Below are 26,698 nucleotides of genomic sequence, written 5' to 3'. Positions count from 1 at the left end.
TAGTCGTGTTTTCAAGACGAAGTTTGGCTTTGCAAGTCACATCAGGGCCCTGAGTGCGAGTTTTTTAACCTATCGAGAAGTGAAATCGAAACGCAGATTTTGTATGGCGCGGAGCTAGTACAGCTACTTACCGCTAGGTGGCGTGTCTAAAACGCCATACAAATTTGCGTTTCGATTTCACTTCTCGATAGGTGAAAAAACTCGCACTCAGGGCCCAGAGCCCACCAAAACAACAACCCGGATTGAACATACAGGAGTCGCCATCGCCGGATACGGTGTGGAGGACATGATGATGATGATGATGATGTTATTACCAAGAGAACATTGTTTTTTTTGTCGCACAATTATTAAATTTAGTCGCAGAAATGTAACGTACGTAGGTGTTTACATATTATATTCCGATAACGCTAGCTTTGCAACATTAAAAGATGGGAGTTTACTGTCTTCCCCGAATTAAAAAAGAAGAATTAAGACAAAACATACTATTACACGATACAATTATACACTCACGAGCAAATTACCTACTCCTAAACGAACAAAGTAGGTAACCTAATTACGCCGTCTAAATATTATAAAAAAAAAACCTAAATATTATTTCAAATTTTAGAATAGAATAGTAATACTCTTTATTTTGCACCTTTAAAGAAAACATTACAATTCACAAATTACTATTTATAAAATAGAACAAAAAAGGCGGCCTTATTGCTTAATGCAATCTCTACCAGACAACCTTTGGATGGAAGAGACAATTTTAACATAATTTATTTATTTTATTTTAGATGTTTCTATAAATTGGGGTCGTATTGGCATTTCAAAACTTAACTAACTATATCATTTAAAAATGAGGATAATTTAGGTCTAACAAATTTTCACCTTTAGGAAGGTACCTAATTGCTCGTATTATGATATCAATAAAGTTAAATACTTATTTATTTATAAGAGCAGTGGTGGCGTAATGGATAAGAGATCGACTCTCAATCGAGAGGGCGAGTGTCCAAATGCTGCTGGCGATGGCGTGTGGGTACAGTGGGCTGCAAATAAGCCTAACTGTCCTCAGTATCAATGTCACTCTAACTGGGGTCCGGTTTCTGTGCAAGCCACTGTACCTACCGAAGACCTTTGCCCAGCAGTGGGAAACAGTGTGTTCATACAAAAAAGTAAAAAGTACTTATTTCATATGACGTTAAAATCGTGTTATATTACGTGCAGCGCCATCTAGTGTTGAGTAGCGTAGTTATTTAGAAAGACGCCATCTGCGTGTCTTAATACGAAGCTGCATGTGTTGCTACTTGGCACTAGATGTCACTATAGCATTTTTGATTTGACTGCATTTATAGTTTCCTGTTTTGTTGGCTCTTGGCTCGGACGCCTCGGACCCGGAGGTTACTCTACATGACGAAAACCTAAGTGACTTTATCTCGTTGTAATTGCGTGCTGATTGCAAGACAGATCTCGTTTTTAGTTTTTCGTCAGTATAAAATAACCATGATGATGATGATGATGAAAGTAACCTTGCCGGCAAGGGATAACGTGTGTCATTCAGCGTAATAAAAAAAACAACAACATTCTTAAAAAAGTCTATATTTATTAGCTTTTATTTACATGGACTAGTTTAAATTCTTGTGTATTTATTTGAAATTGCACGTGATTTTACAAAGGCCTTTAGCGATTATCCCGTTTCTTCCTAATAATAACTATAATATATTTTATGAATAGGATAAAAAGCATAATATAATTAATTTCCAGTTTTGCAGCATCCTGTATCTCATATTCAAAACACTGAAGGGCTTCCAGTCAAATTCTATCTACGATTATTTAAAAGGCACGTAAAGAAAGCTTTAGCCGAGTAGTTATGTCTAACTTTTAGTTCTATGTCTATATTAAGTTAGATACAATTAAAAGTAAATAAAGAAGGTATAAATTGGTAGCAGACGACATGGGGACTCATTTGGCGGATACGAATAAGATAGTGTGTCACATACAAAAACAAAGCAAAAAACTGTAAATTTTTCGCATTTACTCGGCTTCGAGAGCGAGGGCGACGGAGAACTTTTGTCACGTCTTGTCGTGCGCGTCTTGCACCCCGTGCTAGGGTAGCAGTAGAGATGACGTTGCGACATGTTTTCCGCTACCAATAAGCACCTTAAGAGAGCATTTTTTACATTGGAATAAATGTTATATATGATCAATAGTTTCATTATACCTACTTTCGCAATTAAGTTGGAAGAAAATTATGTAAAAAAAATGATTATTCTATTTTTTCGTGGAATACTATGATTTTGGATTCAGTAAAGCACCGTTGCTGACATTATTTGCTTAATTTGAGCACATGTTTTATGCAAAATCTCAAAGGCAACATTCTCTTCTACATACTCGTAAAATATACAAATAAAATAAACACTTTGGTATTGGATGCTTAAGAAAAGATCATTAATAACTTATATGTAGGTATATATTATTATTTAAAAAAACGAACTAAACAAAACTTACAAGTAATCTGCACAGTACAATATATTATTAATTATTTTAATATAAAGCTAGGCTTTTTTTACACAATTCATTTTAATTATTGAGACGATAGTTATATACAGGGTGTCCCAAAAGTCAATGTGTCAATATCTCTAAAACTATCGAATTTTTATTGAGGTCATATTATGATATTCGGGACACTTATGAGCTGGTCTATCAGCCCTCCAAGGGATAACGTTGACTTTTGGGACACCCTGTATAATATAAACATTAAGTTACATTAATTACTTACATACACAGCCTTCGAAACCTTTATTTTCTTACCACATATCATATCATATTGATCACGAATCTATTAAGAACCTTTTACAACCCTAAGAGCCTGTTTCACAATGTCTGAATAATAGCTACATGTGGGATAAAAGACATGCTGTCACTGTCTAAAACATAATTGCACAGAGTGACAGCATGTCTTATATCCCACAGGTAGGCATTATATCCACACATTGTGAAACAGGCCCAAAGCAAACATAAAGAATTGATTATGCATAAATAAAATAAGTGATACTCTGAAACATTATGGACTTACAGTCTGCAATAAATGATTTATTATTATTATTATTTCAGGCAAACAACTAAACAAGCTTCCACAAACTATTTTGCCCTGTTTTAAATAAAGATCCAACCATTCGGACACAACAATATACAATTAAATCTGCCCTAACCGGGCATAAAACCCTGACCATCTACACAAAACACTCCAACTACCGTACCACTCACGACAAATTAGCAATTAACAATCCATAACCAGCATCACTCTCCTGTCAAACATCAGTCAGATCCATACAAGTTATGTTAGATTTTACAAAACCAGCGACGTTGCTTAACGGAATTTCAATGGGGAAGAAAACCAAGTGAAACTTTGGCAGCACAATCGAGTGTGCCTCTCAGGTTCCGACCAATCACATAAATGGAAAGAAAAAATAGCGACTGAACCAACCAATCAGAAATGGGGAATCAGGCACAGTCGCTTGTGGCGCCATCTGTAATTAGCTTTTAGTTTTTCTCCCCATTGCTAAATTTTCGGTAGTGGCAACCTAACAGTCGAGAGACTAAACCTAAAACACCATGATATCATTGCGAGGCATATCCGACAAGTTATCGTCAATAGTTAAATACATAATGAATGAGAAAAACATGGCTATAGAAGATAGGAAGTGCCAGATATCGTGAGAGTCGTACAGTTGTAGTAAAGAACACTGCCGGTTGCTGCGGCGGCTTTCTGCTGGCGTTAGCTGGAAGAGAAGGTTGGCGTTAAGTCGGTATGTGGATGGGGGAATTAATAAGGTGGAGCTTTTCTTGTATACCTACTTCACTTCGTCTTTAAAAGTTTTCCCGTGTAAATTCCGGGAAGGTATTCAAACCAAAAGTTCCTATGCTAAAAGCAATTATCTCAATTTTTTCTTAAAAAAAACTAAGGGAACTACACTACTTAGGTTTTCTCACGCTCTTTCATCTGTGAAAAACCTAAAAAAAAATCATGTGATATCACAAGATATTATATACTACACTTTGTAAAACATAACATGAGCCATATTAGATCTGACAAATTCATTATTTTTTTCTGCCATTTGTTAGTTTTCAATGAACTTTATTCACTAGGCATAAGCACCTGTCTCTCAAATGTCATAAGATTCTTGCTATAAATAAATAAATAATAATAAATATGTGGGGACATCTCACACACGGCCATCCGACCCCAAGCTAGGCAGAACCTGTGTTATGGGTGTCGGACAGCTGATATATAGATAGATAGATACTAAATATAAATATCAACACCCAAGACCCGAGAACAAATATCAGTGTTTAAACAAATATCTGCCCCAGCCGGGAATCGAACCCGGGACCTTCGGCTCAGTAGTCAGCTAACCACTACGCCATTCGGTCGTTGCTATATTTTATAAAGAACCTAGGAATAATGTAATGTGTAGACTCACCGCCCAATTAGTGCTCTGGTCCAGGTAGAAGTAGCTGGACGTGAACCACGTGGAGTAGGTCAGCGCGATGAACACCCAGCTGACAGACAGACAGACAAATACACCATTAGAATATAGGGACTAAATAAAGACCAAATGGTATAGCGTTTACGAAACACACTGAACTATCACAGTGTGTTGCAAAAAGGGTATTTTAATAATAATAATAATGTCCTCCTAGCCGAATTTCGACCACGGCGGCCAATCTCAATTGAGATCAGCCATCTACGCAGGAGTAGATTATAGTGCCCAAGTGTGTGCGCAGTACACAGGAGCACTCTCTGTTCCATCACTCTCATAGCCCAATGGGACGGATTGACCGACACGACTGGAGAGAGCTAGGCGCAGGACCGACTGCTTTACATGCCCATCCGACAGCATGGATCGTTTCACTGTTTCGGACATCAGGTGATCAGCCTTCTATGTCCTAACCAAACTCAGAACCACAATTTAGAAACACAAATTGATGGTCCCACCCGGGAATCGAACCCGGGACCTCTGGGTCATGAAGCGAAGCTTCTACCACTAGACCACAGAGGCAGTTCATGGGTGTATTATAGGGGGTGACTCTAAGCGTCATTCTGAACTAATTTGTTGCACCACTTTTGATAAAGAATTACCAGAGTCTCCCTTTCAGAACCACTTTTGCCACATCTTTCAAGATACCTTTGTATTTATTCTGACGTTCACTTATACCCCACTCTTTATGGGGTGTTAAAAAAGAGTAAGACTAGCCAAGGCTCAAAGGGTCATTCTAAAAAACTTCATATGCACTTTTTTTTTAATTATTAGTTATTTTCTGCTACATTTTGGATACGCAATTAAAACATCCTGTAGACGCTCTCACCTGTACCAGCGTATCCGCTCCCCGCTCAGCAGTTTCATGACGATGTAGAACAGGGTGTACAGGAACAGGTTGCCCATGAGTACGAACTAGTGAGAGAGCACCCTGTAGATACTAGCAGGATGTGGGAGAGCATTCTGTATCACTGACGGCACTGTAGCTAAGGCGGTAGTGAAGCTGCTTCCAAGCTTGGGGCGAGGGTTTGAATCCCGCCCAAGGCAAAGCATTCGTATTTGCCTTGTGTCTGGTTATCGTTTATGTATTTAATATGTATCTATCTATGTATTTGTGTAGTTAATATCAGCTGTCCAACACCTATATCACAGGCTCTGCCTAGTTTAGGGTCGGATGGCCGTGTGTGAGTCATATGGTTCAGCCTAGTTTGTGTCTTGCATATGGTTTTTCCGAATTTGGGGTCGGATGGCCGTGTGTGAGTTGTGCCCACACATTCACTGACCTGTACCAGCGTATCCGCTCCCCGCTCAGCAGTTTCATGACGATGTAGAACAGGGTGTACAGGAACAGGTTGCTCATGAGCACCAGCAGGAGATGGGAGGCGAAGTCGCGGCTGTGGTTCGCCACTCTGTGGGGAAATAATTTTATTATTATTATGTGGAAATTGTACTTTGCAAAATATACCATGAGCCCTGACAGATTTGACAGGTGCTTATGTCTGGCTGGGAAAACCAACGGAAAACGAACAAATGACAAAAAAATATATGGACAGCTGTCTTAGGACTCCGACTATATTTTACAAAGTATAATTAATATTTACCTATATGTGTATGCGCCGTACAATTTGGGGTAAAGGGAATGAGTATTTGAGTGAAGGCCAACATCTCTGTCTCAGACTGTACTTATAGGGTTCATTTTTCGTGATTCTAATTATATTTCGTGCACTAAACTGTACTTTTGATCATCTTTCGTCACTAAATTTCTACTTTTGGCCATCCTTCGTGAACTTTCCTATACTTTTAGTCATCATTCGTGACTCTTACTATACATTACCCGTAAGCAGCTAGCGAGCAGTTGGCCGCGTTATACTATTTACGCACCATCTTTTGCCAAGAAATGTCTACTTTTGGCCATCCTTCGTGAACCTTCCTGTACTTAAGGCCATCTTTAGTGATCCTTACTGAACATTACCCGTAAGCAGCGAGCGAGCAGTTGGCCACATTATACTATTTACACACCATCTTTTGCCAACAAAATTACTACTTTTGGCCATCCTTCGTGAACCTCCCTATACTTTTGTTCATCTTTAGTGACTCTTCCTATACTCGTCTAATACATTACCCGTAAGCAGCGAGCGAGCAGTTGGCCGCATTAGCTATCAGCAGCAGCACGCAGCGGCCCAGGTACGTGGGGGTGAGGGACGACAGCGGCCGCGTCAGCAGCTGACTATTTACTTTCATTCATTCATTCATTTACACACCATCCTTTGCCAAGAATTTTCTACTTTTGCTCATCTTTCTTGTGCCGTACAACAGTGTTTTATGAATGCCGAAAAAGTGACATGCCCTTTTTATTACAATTTACGATATGATAGACTATTTTAAATGCAAGAGTATAACTCCCGTGGTCCAAATGTACCCAGTTTATTTTTAATAAAATCCCATAAAAAATACGATATTTCGTAGGTATAAAAACCAAAAACTATGTTACTCCGAAATTATGGAATTTAACTAACTATTAATCAAATTTACGGAAACATATTATTATTAGGTCATCTTTAGTGAACCTTCCTGTACTTTTGGTCATCTTTAGTGAACCTTACTACACTTCTACACCCACTACATTACCCGTAAGCAGCGAGCGAGCAGTTGGCCGCGTTGGCTATGAGCAGCAGCACGCAGCGGCCCAGGTACGTGGGCGTGAGGGAGGACAGCGGCCGCGTCAGCAGCTGACTGTTTACCATACAATAACAAGTACAGTAGTAGTAGTACTAGTACTCGTTATTCTATGCTATTTACACACCATGCTTTGTCAAGAATTTTCAACTTTTGCTCTTCTTTCTTGTACTATACTTACCGGGAACATATTTGATCATCTTTAGTGAACCTTACTGTCACCTTTTGAGATACTTACTGTATCTACCACATTCATTACCCGTAAGCAGCTAGCGAGCAGTTGACCGCATTATATTGTTTGTACTTTTGTTTTTTTTTTGCCATCCTTCGTGAACCTTACTATACTTCAGACATTACCCGTAAGCAGCTAACGAGCAGTTGGCCGCGTTGGCGATGAGCAGCAGCACGCAGCGGCCCAGGTACGTGGGGGTGAGCGACGACAGCGGCCGCGTCAGCAGCTGACGGGCGCCGCGGTAGATTACAAGGCCATCTGAGGATAGAGATAGTTATGTGTCAAATCAATATACCAGAAATTATTTAGGGTCCTCAGCACATAGAAGCGTAACTTAAAGGGATCGCCTTTTTTGTTCTGTCAAGCAGGCGTTCGGGAGCTCGAGTTCTACCGAGGTTCCATTTGAGAGAGCCAGGTGCAGGTACTTACACCCCCAAAGAGAATACTTCACTCTAGGTAGGTTCCTTTCATGCAAACTATCTAACCCGTTTCTACTAAGGTGCAGAGGGTCTCCACTAACGTTCGCCACTCCCGCTTACCTTTGGCTGTACTTCTGGCCTCGCTCCAGCTAAGACCAGTACGCCGCTCGCTTTCAACGGGGGTTTTTTGCTTTCTTACTTCATTTGGAGACCGCCAGTCAAGGGCAATATTTGCGGAATTCGCAGCCCCTCCTCGGAGATAGTATGCTATGACGTCACGTTAAGCAAACTACTCACCCAGTTTAAACCGCCCCATGTAGTAGATCTGGAAGGTCATCACGAGGCACGTGGTCAGATGCAGCACTGTGAACGCCACCCAGAAGTACAGGTTCGCGTTTAACACCCCGACTAGACCTGGGGAGGGAGAAAACGAGGGGTTAAATTCGGTATAGATAGATTGATAGATAGATATTCTTTATTTGTACACAAAAACATGGACAACATTACAAAAAACTTAATCTAACACATAATAATTATGTACAAATGGCGGTCTTATCGCTTAAAGCGATTTCTTCCAGAAACGGAGAAACCCCATTGTGTGGAAATATATAAAGGGGTCTCCGACACGATCGATACCGACTTCTTCAGATAATTGTATTGGGCAAGGTGGAGGGGAAAAGACGCGTGGGCAGTAGGAGGAAGTCGTGATCGTAAACCAATTTGCGAAATGACCACGGGGAAACTGGAATAGCTAATAACGCCATCTATGGAAATCATCAATCAACTATCTCATTGTTGTGGAATGTTTTACCCACACATATCAGACTTGCGCCTTCGCAAGCATCATTTAAATCCCTGCTGAATAAGCACTACAATAAATTATTATCTTTGCCAGAATAATGTTTATTTATAATATATTATATATTTAAAAGTATGTATATATTTAAGTATATAAGTATGTTGTATGTAGTTTATATTACCTATTACTAGGTATAGATTAGGTATAATTTTATATAATTGTTCATTTTTAATTGTTCCTTTTATAAGTTATGTTTGTAATTTTTTGCACTTTCCCCTTTTCTTTTGTATAATTTCTCTCCTCCGAGGTAGTCTGGAAGAAATTACTCTTAGTAATAAGGCCGCCATTTGTACCGTCTATGTTGTGCATATTCTATTGTAATTTCTGTGTTTGTGTGCAATAAAGAATTATCTATCTATCTATCTCGTGTTAACTTACATACATACAGCGCCATCTATGTGTATCTGTGTGAACTACAACGTATGCAACTCTGCGAAATTCTGACAGGGTAACTCGAATAACGCCATCTATGTAAATCTCTGTGATCTACAACTCACAGCGCCATTATGGAAATCCGTTTGAACTACAACGCGAGCAACTCAATTAGCTCGGGTTAACTTACGTATAGAGCGCCATCTATGTAAATCAGCGGTAACTACTTACCTATGAATATAATCAGCGCCAATACCCCGAAAGTGGCGTGCGCGCGCGCATTCACGTCGGGGTGGCGGCTCTGGTACACCTTCACCATGCAGAGCACGCCCGTCACGTACATGAACGACGTGTCTGGAAGAGAAAGGCGGGCTTATTGACTAGTAACAAAACATGGTATAGTTTAAGCTGCTTAACCATTAGAGGCAGCCTTGGGTCTAGCAACTGCGTCCCTCGGCCAGAGGCCGCGTAAATGGAGACGTTAGCTCAACCTGAGGCTTGCAGCGGCAAGACGCAAATTCATCTAGCAACACATCGAGAGGAAACCTGTCAGTAATTCATAATAAATAAATAAATAATAAATCTACTACTTAAGTACGTACTTTTTGATCCTTGTACCTCCTGCAGGTTGACTGGCAGAAAATGCTTTTAGCATTAAGTCCACCTAATTGTACATTATTATGATTGTAAATTGTGCAATAAAGTATAAATAAATAAATAAATATAATATATAAATATATGATACATTTGGAAATACGACGCATATTTTTCATAAATGGTCCTTCGAGCCTGATATGACCCAGCGACCTATGGATATAACTAATTTGTACACCTCCTGACTAGATCAAGTTAACCCCCTGTATATAGACACCCTGTATACGGCTCACCGAACTGGAAGTTCATGGAGTTGGGGCACACGTGGTAGGCGGCCGACAGCAGCCCCTCGCTCACCAGCGCCACGCCCATCGCGTACAGCAGACCGAAGTGCTGCGGGATGCCCAGCTCCTTCTGGGGGTGGAGAGAAATTTAATTTAATGTATTTTTATGTAATTTAATGTAATTTAATGTAATTTAATGTAATTTATTGTAATTTAAAGTAATTTATTGTAGTTTAATGTGATTTAATTTAATGTAATTAAATGTAATTGAATTTAATGTCATATGGTCCAGTCCAGTCCAGTTCAGTCCAGTCCAATCCAGTTCAGTCCAGTCCAATCCAGTCCAGTCGGGAACAGCTAGTAATTTATAAGTCAACTAGCGGTTGCCGCGAGCTTCTCTTTGCCTTAAAAAATCCCGTGGGCATTCCGTGTTAAAAAGTAGCCTATGTGTAAATCTTGGGTGTCAGCTATCTCCATAATAAATTTCGTTCAAATAGGTTCAGCCGTTTTGACGTGAAGAAGTAACAACATACACACACTCATAAACTTTCGCCTGTATAATACACTCACGGGCAAAGAAACAGTTCCACTTGCAAAATGCAGACACCAAATGATCCTAATTTTTTATACATTTAAGAGGAAATTTAAACAAAATGTTTACGTTTTCAAGTTGCTAATATTCTGAAGCGCCGTTAAATGTACTTGAATATTGCAGAAGGCGTCATTTAGTTACTTTTTCCGTTTAGGAGTAATTTGGCCTTTTTCATTGGCCGTGAGTGTATTAGTAGGATGGGTGGAAGGTTTTACCTCGCTAAGCGACATCGCCTCGTGTTGTCTATGCCTCATCCAGACCACGGCCAGAAATAGAAGCCCTAGAAGTATGTAGCCTATGTTGGAGTACACGTGGTTGAAGTCTGATAGCACCTGGAATAGAATAGAATAGAATACTCTTTGTTTAGCGCCATTATAGAAAACATTGCAATATGACAACTTAAAAATAAAGTACAACAATGTAATACAACAAAAAAAGAATTTTCAAAATCGGTCCATAAACGGCGGAGTAATCGGTGAACATACATAAAAAAAAATATAAAAAAAAAGATCCCGACGAATTGAGAACCTCCTCCTTTTTTTGAAGTCGGTTAAAAAGGCGGTCTTGTTGCTTAAAGCTGGAATTGTAAACAGAGTATATACTGCATTCATTTTTGCTTGGCACAAAAGGTAAACAATCTTTGTGTGTCTTATAAATCAAAATATTATAAAACAAATAAACTACAGCTAAAATAAATGCTTGAGTTACGAAATTAATCATTTTTGCTAGTAAGTATTTAATTGGTTTTTATGTTTTATTTTAAAAACTATTTTTTAAATAAATTCAAATTAAAAGTGAAGATAACTAATCAAAGATTAACCAGGATAGGCTGCTGGTCCACTCCTGGACATAGACTTATGCCAAGGAAAAAATATTATACTAGTCTCGATCACTGATAAATTTGCACCCTGTATTTCGTGGCCACTTACCAGGAGCGGATGCGCGCACAGGAAGTTGAAGTAGCAGAGATCCTGGTTACCAGACTGGTTGAGAAGCTGAAAAATAAAATAAAATATTACATTTGAACCATAGTTACGATGACATTGACGCCTACTACCAGTTTCAATACTCTATCGATAGCTGACAGTTACTATCATATGATTGACACATTGACACATAAAAAGCTGCATTCTGTCATAATCATATGGAAGTAACTGTCGGCTATCGAATCGATAATACTCTACCTATCGATAGTAATAAGAGTTATTGAAACGGGCAGCTACTCGACTTTTAAATTACAATACTGATAAATATTTATTTAGATTGACAACTCTGTGATTTATACTTTATACAATGTTGATTTGGACAAATAATGGTCCTACACACACATAAACACGACACGACGTCGTGCCACTCTCTCGCTCTCTCCCATTGAACGCCTGCGAGTGGGAAGAAGAAGTTTTTATGATGCGATGTCGTGTTTATGTATGTTCATATTACTTATTTTATAAATTTATTTATTGCACACATAATAAATTTGTACATAGGCGAACTTATACTTATAGCATTCTCTTCCTGTTAACCTTGGGCATTGTAGGGAAAGTGTTTCATTCATTCATGTTATGTTGGATACTTACCCCCTTATTCATAGAGAAGTTACAGAACGTTTTAACTAATACACTGTTTTGTCCCTCTCCGACAAAGTACAATTTGTTCTTTGAAAGAGAGGGACAAAACAGTTTATTAGTTAAAACGTATTGTAACTTTTCTATGAATAAGGGGGTTAGTGTGTACCTAGTGAGTAGCTATTAGCATGAGTATTACTCACCCTCTGGTAAGTAATGACTAGTTGTATGACGGGCAGAGTGTAGAAGACGGCCACAGTCAGAACATTCCACAAGTACATCTGACTGCGAGCCGAGAGCACGCGGGGACGCTTCCTGAGAACAATTAACAAATTTATTACTTGGACTAGTTTCACCATACTCTGTTAGCTCATTAACAGCCCTGTTAAGGTGCTTACATAGAGAATCGGGTTCCCGGTATCTACCTGTACCGGTAACCTGATTATGTTTATTTTATTTTATTTTTAATTTTATGTTTATTCAGGAAACTAACAGCGCTTATACAACATATGGGACTTAAGATAATTAATAGTGTACAAGGCCAATAATAAGTTTCCACAATGAAATATGCGAAAGCGCTCACTCACGGAGCATTTCCCGGATTTTTAAATGTCATGAGCGCTTTCGCATAATCAGGTTACCGGTACAGGTAGTTACAGGGAACTCGACTCTCTATTAAAGCACCCTCACATTGTAATGTTATCAATTATACGTCATCTCCATAATAAATTCTTAACAGCTGTGTCAAAAGTAACAACTAATCCCTTGTTATGATCTAACAGAGTATGGTGAAACTGGGTCTTATAATTTTAAAAAGATTCGCCCAACGTGGGGCTCGAACCCACGACCCTGAGATTAAGAGTCTCATGCTCTACCGACTGAGCTAGCCGGGCTGTGCAATATGATCTCAATTTTGTAATTCATTCCATAAGTCAAAATAAAATAACTCTCCATTCGCGAAAAGCGCATACCAAGGTAAAAAAATGAATATTTTTATAGTAACACAGACGTACACGTAGGTATATGACACTAGATTCCCCAAATACCCCAAATAAGTAATTAAAATAGTATTTTTCTTTACTATAATATTTTTTTATTAGACTGTCTGATCATGCATCAATATTCCTTCCTACAATACCGAATTTCACAAATGAAAAAACCACCCTATATTAGCTATATACAAATCTTAAAATTTTCCCAACACCCTGTATACGCACCTGGCCAGGTTGGCGACGCACAGCCGGACGGGCAGCCTGTATATGTCCTTCTCAGTGTTCGCGTCTTCTAGAGTTGAGTAATCAGACTCGCTGTCTGATGATGATGAACATTCTGGGGAAAGCAATATATAATACAGGGTGTTGCCAAAGAGGTATAGTAAGCTAAGACGGAGTGACTGAGCTGCTTATTCAAATTTAGAGGTTACATAAAATTTCTAAATTCAGAAAAAAAAATTTGAACTACCCATACAAAGTCACGTGACCAATATTTTTAAGAATAGCACATTACCCAAACCCTCTGTATTATAAAAAAATATCAATCTGTTTAAATTATAAATAGCGACAAGGATAAAATAAGTAAAAAAAAAAGTTTCGCCCAACGTGGGGCTCGAACCCACGACCCTGAGATTAAGAGTCTCATGCTCTACCGACTGAGCTAGCCGGGCTGTGGCAGACAGTCCCAATTTTGTGATTAGGTCCAATCGATGTCCGATATTATGTAAATAGTTTGTTATCTTAACAGCCTCATTAATTAACCTACAAATTAACTAAGATTAAATAGTTACAGTGCGACAAACTTATCTGTTCCGGTGATGTGAGAGCGAACTAAATTGATCCATATCTCATTAATATCAATGAAATATATATTGATATAGATTAGATGGGTTTATTGAAACCACAAGAGCGAATTACCACTACTGGCAAACTTAAAACCTTATAGAATGAAGAAATATTCCACATTTACGTGAGCTATCACCGGCACATCGGTTTCAATAGGACCTAATGAAAAGAGAAATGTCGATGGTTCCGGGTTCATGTGTAGAGATAGCTCAATGTTACTCATACATCATTTTGTTATCGGGTTTATGTTTGTGTTTTTTGTTACTTAATATCTCCAAACGTGGAGATTATGGTAATAATCCTAAAGTCAGTCCAGTCCAGACGTCCAGAGGAGCATCTCCAGCAGTGGATTATTACAGACTGTGTGTTTTCGTTGGACTGGACAAATATGGTACCAATTTATCGTTTTACCAAAAAGGTTTCCCACTCAGCATAATGCTATGAAAATTTTTCTCCCAACAAACCAGTGCCATTATCCACGAGGTGCGCGCGCGAGGTGCTCTCGACGGACGCGTCCATGGGCAGCCGCCGCCGCGGGCCCGGGTTCGACTCCTCTACGTCGTGCGCGGGGGTCAGCTCGCCTTCTGTTGGGAACGTATGATATAGAGTTATTACCAACAACAAAACGTTTTCTTTTATTAAAATATATTTTTTAATTTAAGTATACAGGCAGTGGCAAAAATGGTATAGTAAAGCCGAAGGGTGGTGATTCAGAGGCCCTACTGCGAAGACTTTTGTAAATTCGCGAAAATAAAAATGATGCTTCTCCATAGAAACTTCGTTAGCCACGTGACTTTTTACTATGAGAAGCAGATAACTATTTTTGTGGATTTTCTATTAATGCCAGTTGGCACTTGCAGTTTGGACTTTTGCAACACCTGTATAAGTACAGAGATCACATAACATACCTACTACATTAACGGAGGGTTCCACGGGCCGTGATTCCACAAAGGGGCGGCGCGTCATCACCCACGCCAGCGCCGCGCACAGGCAGAACGATGTGAACACGGAGAGAGACACCGAGAGACACCGAGGCCGCTATCTTACATCTTACTGTGCGTTTGTAGTCAAAATATATAACATAAATGAACCACAACTAATCACAGTTACACTGATGTAGCCATTTTTGCAAGTCGCGCACGTAAGGCGTGACAAAAGTTTTCCGTCGCAGGCGCTCTCGAATCCGCATGCAAACATTACATTACATGCAAAACTTTTGTCGCATCTTGTGCCCCATGTTAAGCGTTCTGTATATATAATAATACATAATATACATAACATACCCACTACATTAACGGAAGGTTCCAGACGTTTGAAAGCGACGGGGCTTATGGATTGTTTCGGCAGTGGTGCTGTAAGTATACATAATAATACCCGTATAGGTAACATACCTACTACATTAACGGAAGGTTCCACTGGCCGTGATTCCACGAAGGGACGCCGTGTCATCACCCACGCCAGCGCCGCGCACAGGTAGAACGATATGAACACGGAGAGACACCGAGCCCGCTATCTTACATATATCTTACTGTAACTATTTACTAAGGTTGTTTTAATAGGGTGCAGATTTTATAACGCACGCGGGATTATCCCGCATGCGTTATAAAATACTCAATATGCGTTATAATACACTAGCACCCGCCAGTGTTATTTTCATACAAGTTTGTATTGTAAAGCGTGGAATATCCACGCGGGACGCGGGAAAATGGCGGAATTCGCGTGCGTGATCAAATCGTCACGCTTTTAAAGACACCCTTAGTTAGGACTGTTTTTTCTCAGACGGATTGCTGTCCGTCTGGGAAAAACAGTGACCCTATAAGGGTTCCGTTTTAACCTCCTGAGATACGTAACCCTATAGTTACTTTAATAGTATATTATATATATATACAACATACCTACTACGTTAACGGAAGGTTCCACGGGCCGTGTCTCCGCGGACGCGAGCGGGCGGCGCGTCATCACCCACGCCAGCGCCGCGCACAGGTAGAACGATATGAACACGGAGAGAGACACCGAGGCCACTATATTATATCTTACTGTGACTTTACTAAGCAGAGTATAGGTGATTGCAAAAAGGGTAAACTAACAAAAGTTGTTTAGAATGACCTCTTGAATCTTGAGTCATCCCCTTTCAGCTACCTCTGCCAATTTTGCAACAATCTGTAGGGTAACCACCACCGAACATTAGCAATCGTCAATTCTTAAGAAACTTAGCTTATCTGTCAAATTTGACGTAACTTGTATGGATCTGACAGATGTTTGACAGGCGAGCGACGCTGCTTATACAATGCTACATCGGTGGTGCGCTAGCTGTATACAAAATAATACCCCTGTATATGTAACATACCTACTACATTAACGGAAGGTTCCACTGGCCGTGATTCCACAAAGGGACGCCGGGTCATCACCCACGCCAGCACCGCGCACAGGTAGAACGATATGAACACGGAGAGAGCTACGGAGGCGGCTATCAGGTACTCTTGGTAGGAGATTGTTTCCACTATCTTGAAGCTGGAATAGAAAGTAAATAAGTTTCAATTAGATAGTCATAAAGTCATGACAACCGGTTGGTCTAATAGTTGTCTACCCCGACTGCTATGCCGAAAGTCGGTGGTTCGATCCCCGAATGCGGCAGATATTGGTTATCGGTTAAGCTCTTATTCATTCATAAAAAGTCATTGTCATTGCTTTAGTATTAATTGTATTTTTGCCCGCGGCTTCGCACGCTTCACATTTAACTCGTAGTAATACAATTCACACTATCAATTAAAAAAAATGAATCATACTTTATAACGGAAGCGACTTTGCTCATTTTATGTAGTGATGTCAGTAAACATACGTAAAGTTCTTAAACCGTGAGTCGGCGCTGACTTTGGTCCGTTGAAGCCGAGGGGGCTCGCCGAGCAGTCCTCGTCTGAAGACTTTACTATGAACACTATGTCATATATGTCAGCGCCGTAGGTTAGGCGGTAGTAGACCTGCTTCCGAAGCTTGGAGGTGCGGGTTCGAATCCCGCCCAGGGCAAACCCGATTTTGTGTCTGGTTGTCCTTTATCTATACCTATAATGATGTCGATTCTGAATGCATAAATTCTACTTTTAGAGCTGTAAAGTATATTTTTGACCGGTGACAAATTCGGAAACACTAATAGAGCGAATTTACCGTTTAGACAGAACTAAAATTTGTATTTCTGCCTTCAGAATCGACATAAACGAGCCCCTTCTTTTCCTGTACCCTCCATATAGTAGTGTAATTAATTATATTAGTGATCATTATAATATTATACATACGTAAAGTTCTTAACCCGTGAGTCTGCGCTGACTTTAGTTCCGTTGAAGCCGAGCGGGCTCGCCGAGCAGTCCTCGTCCGAAGACTTCACTATGAACACTATGTAGAAGCCCACTGGGAAGTGGTCTTGCTGAAATTAAGAAAGATATAGAAATTAAGGCGACCGAATGGCGTAGTGGTTAGTGACCCTGACTACTGAGCCGATGGTCCCGGGTTCGATTCCCGGCTGGGGCAGATATTTGTTTAAACACAGATATTTGTTCTCGGGTCTTGGATGTGCCCGTGAAATGGCAATAGGCCCGCCCCTATTACATTGGGACTAACATACACTCTGGCGAAAAGTGGGTGCAGCAATGCACCTCTGCCTACCCCGCAAGGGAGTACATTAGTACAAGGCGTGAGTGCGTGTTTTTTTTTTTTTGTTGTTGCAACAGTGGTAGAGTAAGCCGAAAGGGGGTGACTTAGGGTGTCATGCTGATAGCCTAGCACGCACGGGGCGAAAGAGGCGCACGTCAAGACTTTGAATAAAGTTCTCCATAGCGCTCGCTCTCGAGGCCGTGTATATGTATATGCACTCACGACTGTAATCCCCGAAGGGGTAGTCAGAGGTGGCTCACAAGCGAGCCACCCACTTTTCGCAGCACATTTGCACTCACGTGATAGGTTGCGAACCATATCGCCGTTTTGGAATAAGTACAATGCACTTAGGATACACATCTAGAATCTAGATGTGCAGGTTTCCTCACGATGTTTTCCATCACTGTGCGAGCACATGGTATTATTCTACTTAAACTCCTTAATTGAAAACACAATTGAAAGAATTCATTGGTACAGGCCAGGATTTGAACCCACGGCCTCTCGAGAGGCCGTGTAAGTGATGCAGAACTTTTGTCACGTCTTGACGTGCACGTCTTGCACTTTATGCTAGGCCTGCAAAACAAATTTTGTACCACGACTTTTGGAAAATAATAGACAATATTGTATATCTTACCGTTAAAGTGATACCGCCTCGCCGGGTCATAGTTAAATAGTAGCCATCGTACAGAATATCTCTTTCGTTGTCAAACACGGGACACTGAAATAAAATTACATTAACATATAACATAAAAAAAACATGCTGCATTTTTATTTCATCGTTTTTTTAATTCATTTAATTTATGATTTTATTTTGTTGAATAAAAATAAATTATTCATTTACAGCCAGACACATATGTCATCATTACACGTTCTATAATTATTTTATTCATTCACTAACTGAACGAATAAGAAAGCAACTTACCGAAAAGTTGTGTATAGACACCAAAGCGCATATATCATCATCGGACTCAATCATCAGTATCACACTCTTAGGCCTCCAGAACCAGCTTTTCTCGAAGCCTATGTCCAGGCTCTGTCTCTACTTGTGCCCATGGCTATAATGCATAGCGTGCATACAGCTTCTCTTTCATTCATTCACACACACTGAACGAATAACAAAGCCCGTCCCGGAGCTATACTCATAATATGACATTACTCATTCAATCGTCCATTCATTCATTCATTCATTCACTGCCGAATAAAGGTAATGTTAACTCACCGAAAAGTTCTGTATAGAAACCAAAGCGCATATGTCATCATCGGACTCTATCATCAATATGACACTCTTAGGCCTCCAGAACCAGCTCCTTTCGGGGCCTATGTCCAGGCTCTGCTTCAGTTGGTAGGCGTTCAGTTGGTCTTCCTCTGTGTCGTCGAGGTCCATTTTGCAGATCTGCTTCCTTTGGAGGCGCTGGTGGAGGTAAAATATGTGGTTATGATTTTAACGTTTATTGGGGCTCATTTACAGTCATTTGATAAATAAAAAGGTACATCAGCGACAAAAAAAAAAGATAAAAACAAGAAGAGCAAACTCGCACAGGCACCTAAAGTGTAATTTTAAAATATTTTTGCATGATGTTCTCTGAACAACATGCGGCTTTTTCAGAACAATGCCATTTATCGGCAATTACTAGTGCCTATATTATTCGATTTTGTAGTCAACAACGCCATCTAACGTCAGACATCTGAACCTCTAAATAATTACATACCCTGATGCCCACATGCGACTACTGGAACAACAGCCGACGCTTTATTTAAGCCCTAATAAGGCAAAAAGAAAATAGTTCCCACCTTATTTTGAACTTTAGTACCTTGAGTTACGGGCTAAAACCAATGAAAAAACTGTAATGCCATGCCTTATTAAGGGTTAAAACAAAAACGCCATCTATCGGCAGCGGTCAGCACCTCTAAGTGTAAACTGAAATGTATATTTATTGGTACTTCATCATTATCATAACACACCCTAGTATCCACGTGCGGTTGTTGCTGGAACGGGTAGAAGTAGTACTGCGGCTGGCTCGGCGAGCTGTGCACGGCGCCGGCGCTGTTCAACTTGATGTAGAAGTCTTTGACTGTCTCCACCGTGACAGTGACAGATGTGTCATACCACACGCCACATTTGCTAGTGTCTATATGCGGTATTTTAAGTTAAAACGCCATTAATCGTAATATATTTAGTGTCTTATACATGACACACCACATTTTCTAGTGTCTAAATGCGGTATTTCAATCAAAAACGCCAACCACCCCGGTGTCTAAATGCCACTGATGATGAAACAAAGGTATATGACGGTTGTTGATGGTGTCTATATGCGTTGTTATATGAAACGCATCAATCGTCAGACGGCGGGACCTATAAGTACATACCCTAGTGTCTAAAAAGCGCCATCTATCGTCAGACAGCGGTTTAAAAAATATATAAAACAACGCCATCTATCGTCAACCGCCGGTACCTCTAAGTAGTTAGAGTAATCACATACCCTAGTATCCACGTGTGGTTGTTGCTGGAACGGGTAGAAGTAGTACTGCGGCTGGCTCGGCGAGCTGTGCACGGCGCCGGCGCTGTTCAACTTGATGTAGAAGTCTTTGACTGTCTCCACCGTGACAGAGACGGATATATCCACTGGTGAAGATGAAGTGAGATGGACGATCGGAGTGTTCTGGTTGGAGACGTCTGTTGGGGGAAAAGGGTTTTAGTTGAAGCGAGACGATTGGAGTGTAATAAGGTAATGGATTTGAGGGCTTAGTGGAGGTTTTTACACCTTTCGTGAAGTCAAAGCTGAATGGAAACATGTACAGACGCCATCTAGCGGAAAAGTGCCACACTACGAAAGAGTCATACCAATACACGATTAGTTTTATGTTTTAACGACGGCAAAACCCTTACTAGGCCCACTGAAGGATCTATGTGTGTCTCAATCCTTCGAGAGTGATCGTTTTCTTGCATATAAAGTGGCGCCTCTAGCGGCAACTATCGTGAAACATGTGACAGAAGATTTAAACAGAAGAAGACGGTTTTATACAAAAATAACTACGGTGCGCAAAGCGTAAAATACTAAAAATACTAGAGCAATGAATGATAAAAACTCAAAGGAGGATCGTGTAATGTGGTACCTTTTTTTGTCTACAGTATAATAAATTCAAATATGAAATATCGTAAAATTAGAATACATGGATAAAAGGATGAATAGGCTAAAATTAAATAAATATATATGTAGCTAAGCATAATTTCATAGTAGTCTATAAAGAAAACATATTTTTTTAAACATAGGTGTGCAAAAACTAGTAAAATTAAAAAAGTGATAACACGAAAAGAAAATCTTTACTATAGCAGTTATACCAGAATAATGATGATAGCGGCAGCAAATGTACATTTAACTTAAAGCATAAGTACATTGATTTAGTGCAGTGTAAACTCAAAAAGTAAAATTAAAATATAAGTTTTGACTTAGTAAAATGTTTAACATTTCATTGTGATTTCAGAATTACAATTAATATATTAGATTTTGAAGGAAAACAATAATTTTAGCACTGTTACGGTAACTTGCACCAAAAATTTAAATGTAATTAAAAGTATTTCTGGCTTGCTTTGGCAGTATAGTATCAGAGCAAGACTGCAATACATTTAAATTATTGGTGCCTTACATTCAATTTGTGTGACTTACACTCAAAATGTAAAATAAGGTTTAAGTACGGGTTTACATTCATAAAATTAAATTTGGTGCTAGAATAAGTTACATTGAATGACATCAAAACGTACGAAAACTATGGAAGCTTGCAGCACGACTAATATAGCGTATAAATCATTATTTAAATGTATAATAATATTCACGTTTAGGTCCACAGTACGCGATCCACTCATTCCCCTCTAAAATGTAAGCGTGAACAGAAATAACACACAAATATATCCTTAAATACCTACCCCCTTATTCACAACAAAGTTACAGGACGCTTTAGCTATTGAACTGTTTTGTCCCTCTCTGTCAAAGAACAAATTGTTATCTGTCAGAGAGTGACAAAACAGTTCAATAGCTAAAGCATCCTATAACTTTTTTTTATGAATAAGGGGGAATAATACTTTAATTGTAAATAAGTCATAGAACAAAAGTTGTTCAGAATGATCACATGAGTCACCCATTTTTTCTCCGGTAAATATAAGTATAATATGCCATATCTTTTAAATGGGTGTTCAAGTTTAATAATCTATTGAGCTAATCTACCTTTACAGTTAAATTAAAAGCAATAACCTTTGGACAGGTTATTCACCAATACTTTATCATATTTACTACCAAGAAGTTTCCAGTTTCTATACCTTGTTTCTATACTTGGGGCAAACGAACCCAAGTCAGCAATCCTTCCCCAGATAAATAAATAAATAAATTTCTACCATCTCAGATACAAACACTGGCCCTGTTCAAGGGGTTATCATGGTGAAGGGTTTAACAGAAAAACATTAGTCATTGGCTGACTAATATTTTTACTGTAAGTGGATCGCAAACAGTTGCGAAAAATAAATTTTATTAATTCTTCCTATACATCCTGGGGCAAAGCCTGCCCTCCTCTGATGGCATTGTAATTCTGGAAGGGTCTAATTTCTCTACCCCAATATACTAGTGTAAACTACTGTAAACTCCACGCACTCACCGCAACTATCCATGGTCTCGTCAAACAGGTTGTTGTGCGGACACAGCGTCCGAGACATGTTGGTGAACTGCTCGCGGCTGCCCGGCGTCTGCACCAGCATGGGGAGTTGCCAGGAGAACACTCCTGCGGAGAGGGATGAAGGTTATGAACAATCACTTTTTCGACATCACCAAAGGTTAACTGGTAGAAAATGCTGCTAGCATTAAGTTCGCCTTTGTACCAATTTACTTTGTGCAATAAAGAATTTAATAATAATAATAATAATAAGAACAGAGCAGAGCAGAAGCATTATGTATTTGATGAATAAATGAATTTGATTTTGAGTGGCGGTAGGGTAAGCCTGGTCAGACCCCTTAGCATGAATTTTCATCGTGAACGTGAAGTTGAATTCATCAAGTAATTTTTTTTATGAAAATATGAACAGCGCCCCTGGCGGTCAGTAGCAGAACTAAAATTTCCATAAAATATTCATCGAGTAATTTCACGTCACGTTCACGATGAAAATTCATGCTAAGGGGTCTGTTGGGTAAACACCCCTTTATCACGCCAGAGTTGCAGGTTCATACCGGCGCTGACATTGGTACATACTAGTGGTGGGAAAAACGGCTACATTTTGATAACACGCTACAGACACTATGTTACACATTTATAGCAGGTTATTTAATCCGCTAGGTTATAACGATATTGAAAAGCAAAAAAAAAAAAAATTATGAAAAAAAAAATTGATGAAAAAACCAATGAACTTTCCTTCATACTTTACAGGCTTAGGACTGTCTATAATGGCACATCACTGTTTCCATAATGGCACATCACTGTTTCTCTTCATTTTTATGAATTATTGTCAAAGGTTCTTTAATTGCAATAACTATTTACACAAAACACTTTAAAACCACAAAGTAATATCCTTTCAATGTTTCATCCACTTACGAAAACACACGTAAAGTAAAGATAGGTAAATTGTCCAGTCAAAGTTCAATCACACACAATCACAAAACATTTAAAATACGAAATTGTCCTCAGAACCAAATCGTCCGTTAGAAAGTACCTATTTACACTTACACAAACACTATTTATTTTCAATTTTACACTAAACCTAAATAAACACTATACCTATTTTAGTACGTTACTATTGAAACTATTTATTATTATGTATATTTACAAATATTTATTTACAGCACGCAAATGCAACAAAACAAACAACGCGATCGTAATTCGTAACGTTGCGCGAGGCACAATTAGCATAGCGGCCACCCGTGGCCGTTGCCAAATCGCGACTGCGGAGCTAATTTCAGCAGATAGCGGAGCGCTACTGCGTATTGAAGCTTGCAGCTTCGCAGCGTCTCGCTCTCTCACACGCGAGTCGCGCGACGTTGCACCGTTGAGAGAGCGAGACGCTACAAAGCAAGTGAATATCGCCTGCGCGGTTATCGCGCGCCACGTCTCGCGGCTGCGAGAAATAGCGGAGCCGCTCCGCTATTTCTAGCAGTAGTAGCAGTAGCGTCGTGGCAACGGCCGCGGGCAGACGCTGTCCAATTTTGCGAGCTAAGATCGCGAGGGCGCGTCGCGTTATAATTATAGCAGCATTTGCGCGTTCATAAAGCGAATGCTATTCGTTGCGAGCAAATCACTTGCTATGTTTTTTAGCTATATGTTATATTAACCTCCACTAGTACATACCAATGAGCTCTTTGATTCAAGTATCCATCACTTTTGAAGGAAAACATTGTGAGGAAACCTGCATTTCTAGGTTTAGCATATCACAAAGGTTCCACTCGAGAGAGCCAGGTGCAGGTACTTACACCCTCACAGAGAATAGAATAGAATAGAAGAGTAATGGGGTGAGTGGCTAAGAAGAAGCCAGGTATACAGGGTGTTAAGTTACAAAAAGGGTATACTAAGCTGATTTTTTTTTTTCGCGAATTTTGGAATTCTGATTTCAGATTCGGACTTACATATTATACCATGCTGCACATGATGGTTTCGGCTTAGTATACCCTTTTTGCAACACCCTGAGCTTTTGTCGGGTTTCGACTGTGCTGTAAAGACCCAATTCATTACGCTTTATTTTGCATTAAAAATTGTAAAATTAGACTACTTTAGAGTAAAATAGTTTTAGACAGATAAGGATAGGTACTTAAGATTAGTTGTACACTGATAAAATGAATCATTAATATTATTATTTAATCAAGATACAATCAGGAATTAGATCTAAAGCTAATTCAAATAAAATACTAATTTTTAAAATAGCTTTTGCTTCATGGATACTGGAATAATAACTAAGCATAGCAATAAGGTTCTATAGATATTATGTTTACTGTGTTTAGCTTCATTTTAATTGCACTTTCTCAATCATCTTACATAGGTAATGGAGTATTAAATAAATTAAAGACTTGAGTTTTGAATAGATATTTTTTTCCATTCACGGAATAGTTATTTATGATACTTCTCTGAACGTACTGCAGTAAACAAAAATGATTCTTTCAACGCAGTACAGTGCGACAAACTTATCTGTTCCAGTGAGAGCGAACTACATTGATCCATATCTCATTATTTACTAAAGAATTATATATTTATATAGATTAGATGGGTTTATTGAAACCAAAAGAGCGAGTTACCACTACTGGCAAACTTAAAATCTTATAGAATGAAGAAATATTAGACATTTACGTGAGCTGTCACCGGAACAGATAAGTTTGTGGCACTATACTACACTGTTTGAAAACAAGTATTGTCAAAAGATTTTTTTTTTTACTGTTATATAAAATTTATAAGGGTTGAAGAATAGTCAAGAACCAAAAATGTATACATTCATGAGGAAACGGTGACATGCACAATATAATTAAAATAAATGTGCAGAATATTATGTTAGTATCATTTGAATTCAGTAAGTATTACCTTTCTGCTGTCGAGCTGTGATGAACAGCGGATACGTCCCATTGGCGGAATCACTGGCTACTGTCACTCGCGCAGGAGTGTCGTAGGACTCTGCGTCCTGGAAGTAAAGTTATTTCTTTATCATGTCAGGGATGTATAGAATGCAATGTAATGAATTTATCAGTTATTTATTATGTTTTTTCAATTTGTTACAGTTGTGAGCATAATATAATGATGTGCTTATGTTTATGTATATCTAAGTAGCTATACCTTTTTGTACCTTGTCAATCTGAAACTGCCTATCCATTCATTGAAATATTGAGGTTCGGTTTCAGTTTGACAAGGTACAAAAGTGTATAAAGACTTATGCAGCTGACCATATCTAAGCTTTTTAAACCTTGCTAAAAGTATACACAATGGTCTTACCCCAGCAAACTCCATAATGTACTCTGTATTCTTATTAACAAATACTGTGTACACCACATTATATTTATATCTGAAAATAAACAAACAATATTTTAATTTTAAAAATTAGCTTTTTCCTATCAAAAATTTATAAAAGAACATTATTTTAAAAATACGTTAATAGTTTTTGTAACAATTAAAGGTTACAATTGGATACATTAATTGTTTTCCTATAACAGCTGTCTCATCCTTTCATAATAGATAGGTAATTAATAGGTCAATGATACTTGTGCTATCTTACATTACGTCCAGCCATTTAACCAGACAATTTAAACTTTAGAAACACTGGTATACTTACGTATTATTATAATGGAATACAATTCCTTCTTTCTTATTGTAATCCTGGCCCAAACTGAGAGCGGGCAGGCAAAATACGAACAAAGTTTTCAGCCACAAAATGTTTGATTTCTTCATGATTATGTCGGCATCTGGGTAGGATCCGAAATGTAATAAAACTAAATGCAATTGGTCTACAACGGCACAGTTGATTTTATTGTCAGTCTATCTTATTTAGAAGGTTTATTATTTAATTTTTATTACAAGAGCGATACACACAAAAGGAAAATTCTTGTTGGTAACGTTTCGTTATACAAAACTTATTCCTTTAGTGTCATTTTAGTAATTTAAATTATTCTGCACGTTTATTTTAATAATAACGCTGTGCATGTCACCGTTTCTTCACGAATGTATGCATTTTTGGTTTTTTACTATTCTTCAACCCTCATAAATTTTAATAATTATATTCTTTTGACAATACTTGTTTTCAAACAGAGTAGTACTGCGTTGAAAGAATCATTTCTGTTTACTGCAGTACGTTCAGAGTAGTATAATAAATAACTATTCCGTGAATGTAAAAAAAAATCTATTGAAGACTCAGGTCTTTAATTTAGTGCTTACTTTACCAATTTTAATACTGAAATTAAAATTTTTCATATGTGTTATTTAATAACAATAGTAAATATTTTATTATAAAATATTGAGGTTTAGTAACAAGTTAGTTGCATGAACAGAACGCACATGACCTGACCAATCACGAAGCGTCCGACATCTTGTTTAAAAATAAACAAATTTCAGCCAATAGAATTAAATTTCTTTGTCTACCGGTCAAATACCGTG

General features: G+C 38.7%; 1 protein-coding gene and 2 non-coding genes across 3 annotated transcripts; all 3 read right to left on the bottom strand.

The window, feature by feature from the left end:
• Window positions 1-1,565: 1,565 nt before the first annotated feature.
• On the bottom strand, window positions 1,566-26,229 carry LOC105383206 (SID1 transmembrane family member 1). Its single transcript, XM_048632061.1, has 21 exons — window positions 25,881-26,229; window positions 25,544-25,613; window positions 25,139-25,235; window positions 22,244-22,366; window positions 20,081-20,273; window positions 18,819-19,017; window positions 18,234-18,317; window positions 17,245-17,372; window positions 16,302-16,465; window positions 14,419-14,538; window positions 13,334-13,445; window positions 12,320-12,431; window positions 11,481-11,546; window positions 10,767-10,883; window positions 9,969-10,089; window positions 9,313-9,435; window positions 8,148-8,264; window positions 7,557-7,689; window positions 5,807-5,932; window positions 4,467-4,545; window positions 1,566-3,764 (listed from the first exon to the last, which is right to left on the bottom strand). The coding sequence occupies exons 1-21, from the start codon at window positions 25,994-25,996 to the stop codon at window positions 3,588-3,590; spliced, it is 2,577 nt and encodes an 858-aa protein (XP_048488018.1). The 5' UTR covers window positions 25,997-26,229; the 3' UTR covers window positions 1,566-3,587.
• On the bottom strand, window positions 12,937-13,009 carry Trnak-cuu. The gene has a single exon. It is a non-coding gene; the product is annotated as a tRNA-Lys (tRNA).
• Window positions 13,707-13,779, bottom strand: Trnak-cuu. Its single transcript has one exon. It is a non-coding gene; the product is annotated as a tRNA-Lys (tRNA).
• Window positions 26,230-26,698: the final 469 nt, after the last annotated feature.

This window comes from Plutella xylostella, chromosome 30 (genome assembly GCF_932276165.1).
Source record: "Plutella xylostella chromosome 30, ilPluXylo3.1, whole genome shotgun sequence".
Classification (NCBI taxonomy): Eukaryota; Metazoa; Arthropoda; class Insecta; order Lepidoptera; family Plutellidae; genus Plutella; species Plutella xylostella.
This window is presented reverse-complemented; position numbering and strand designations above follow the sequence as displayed.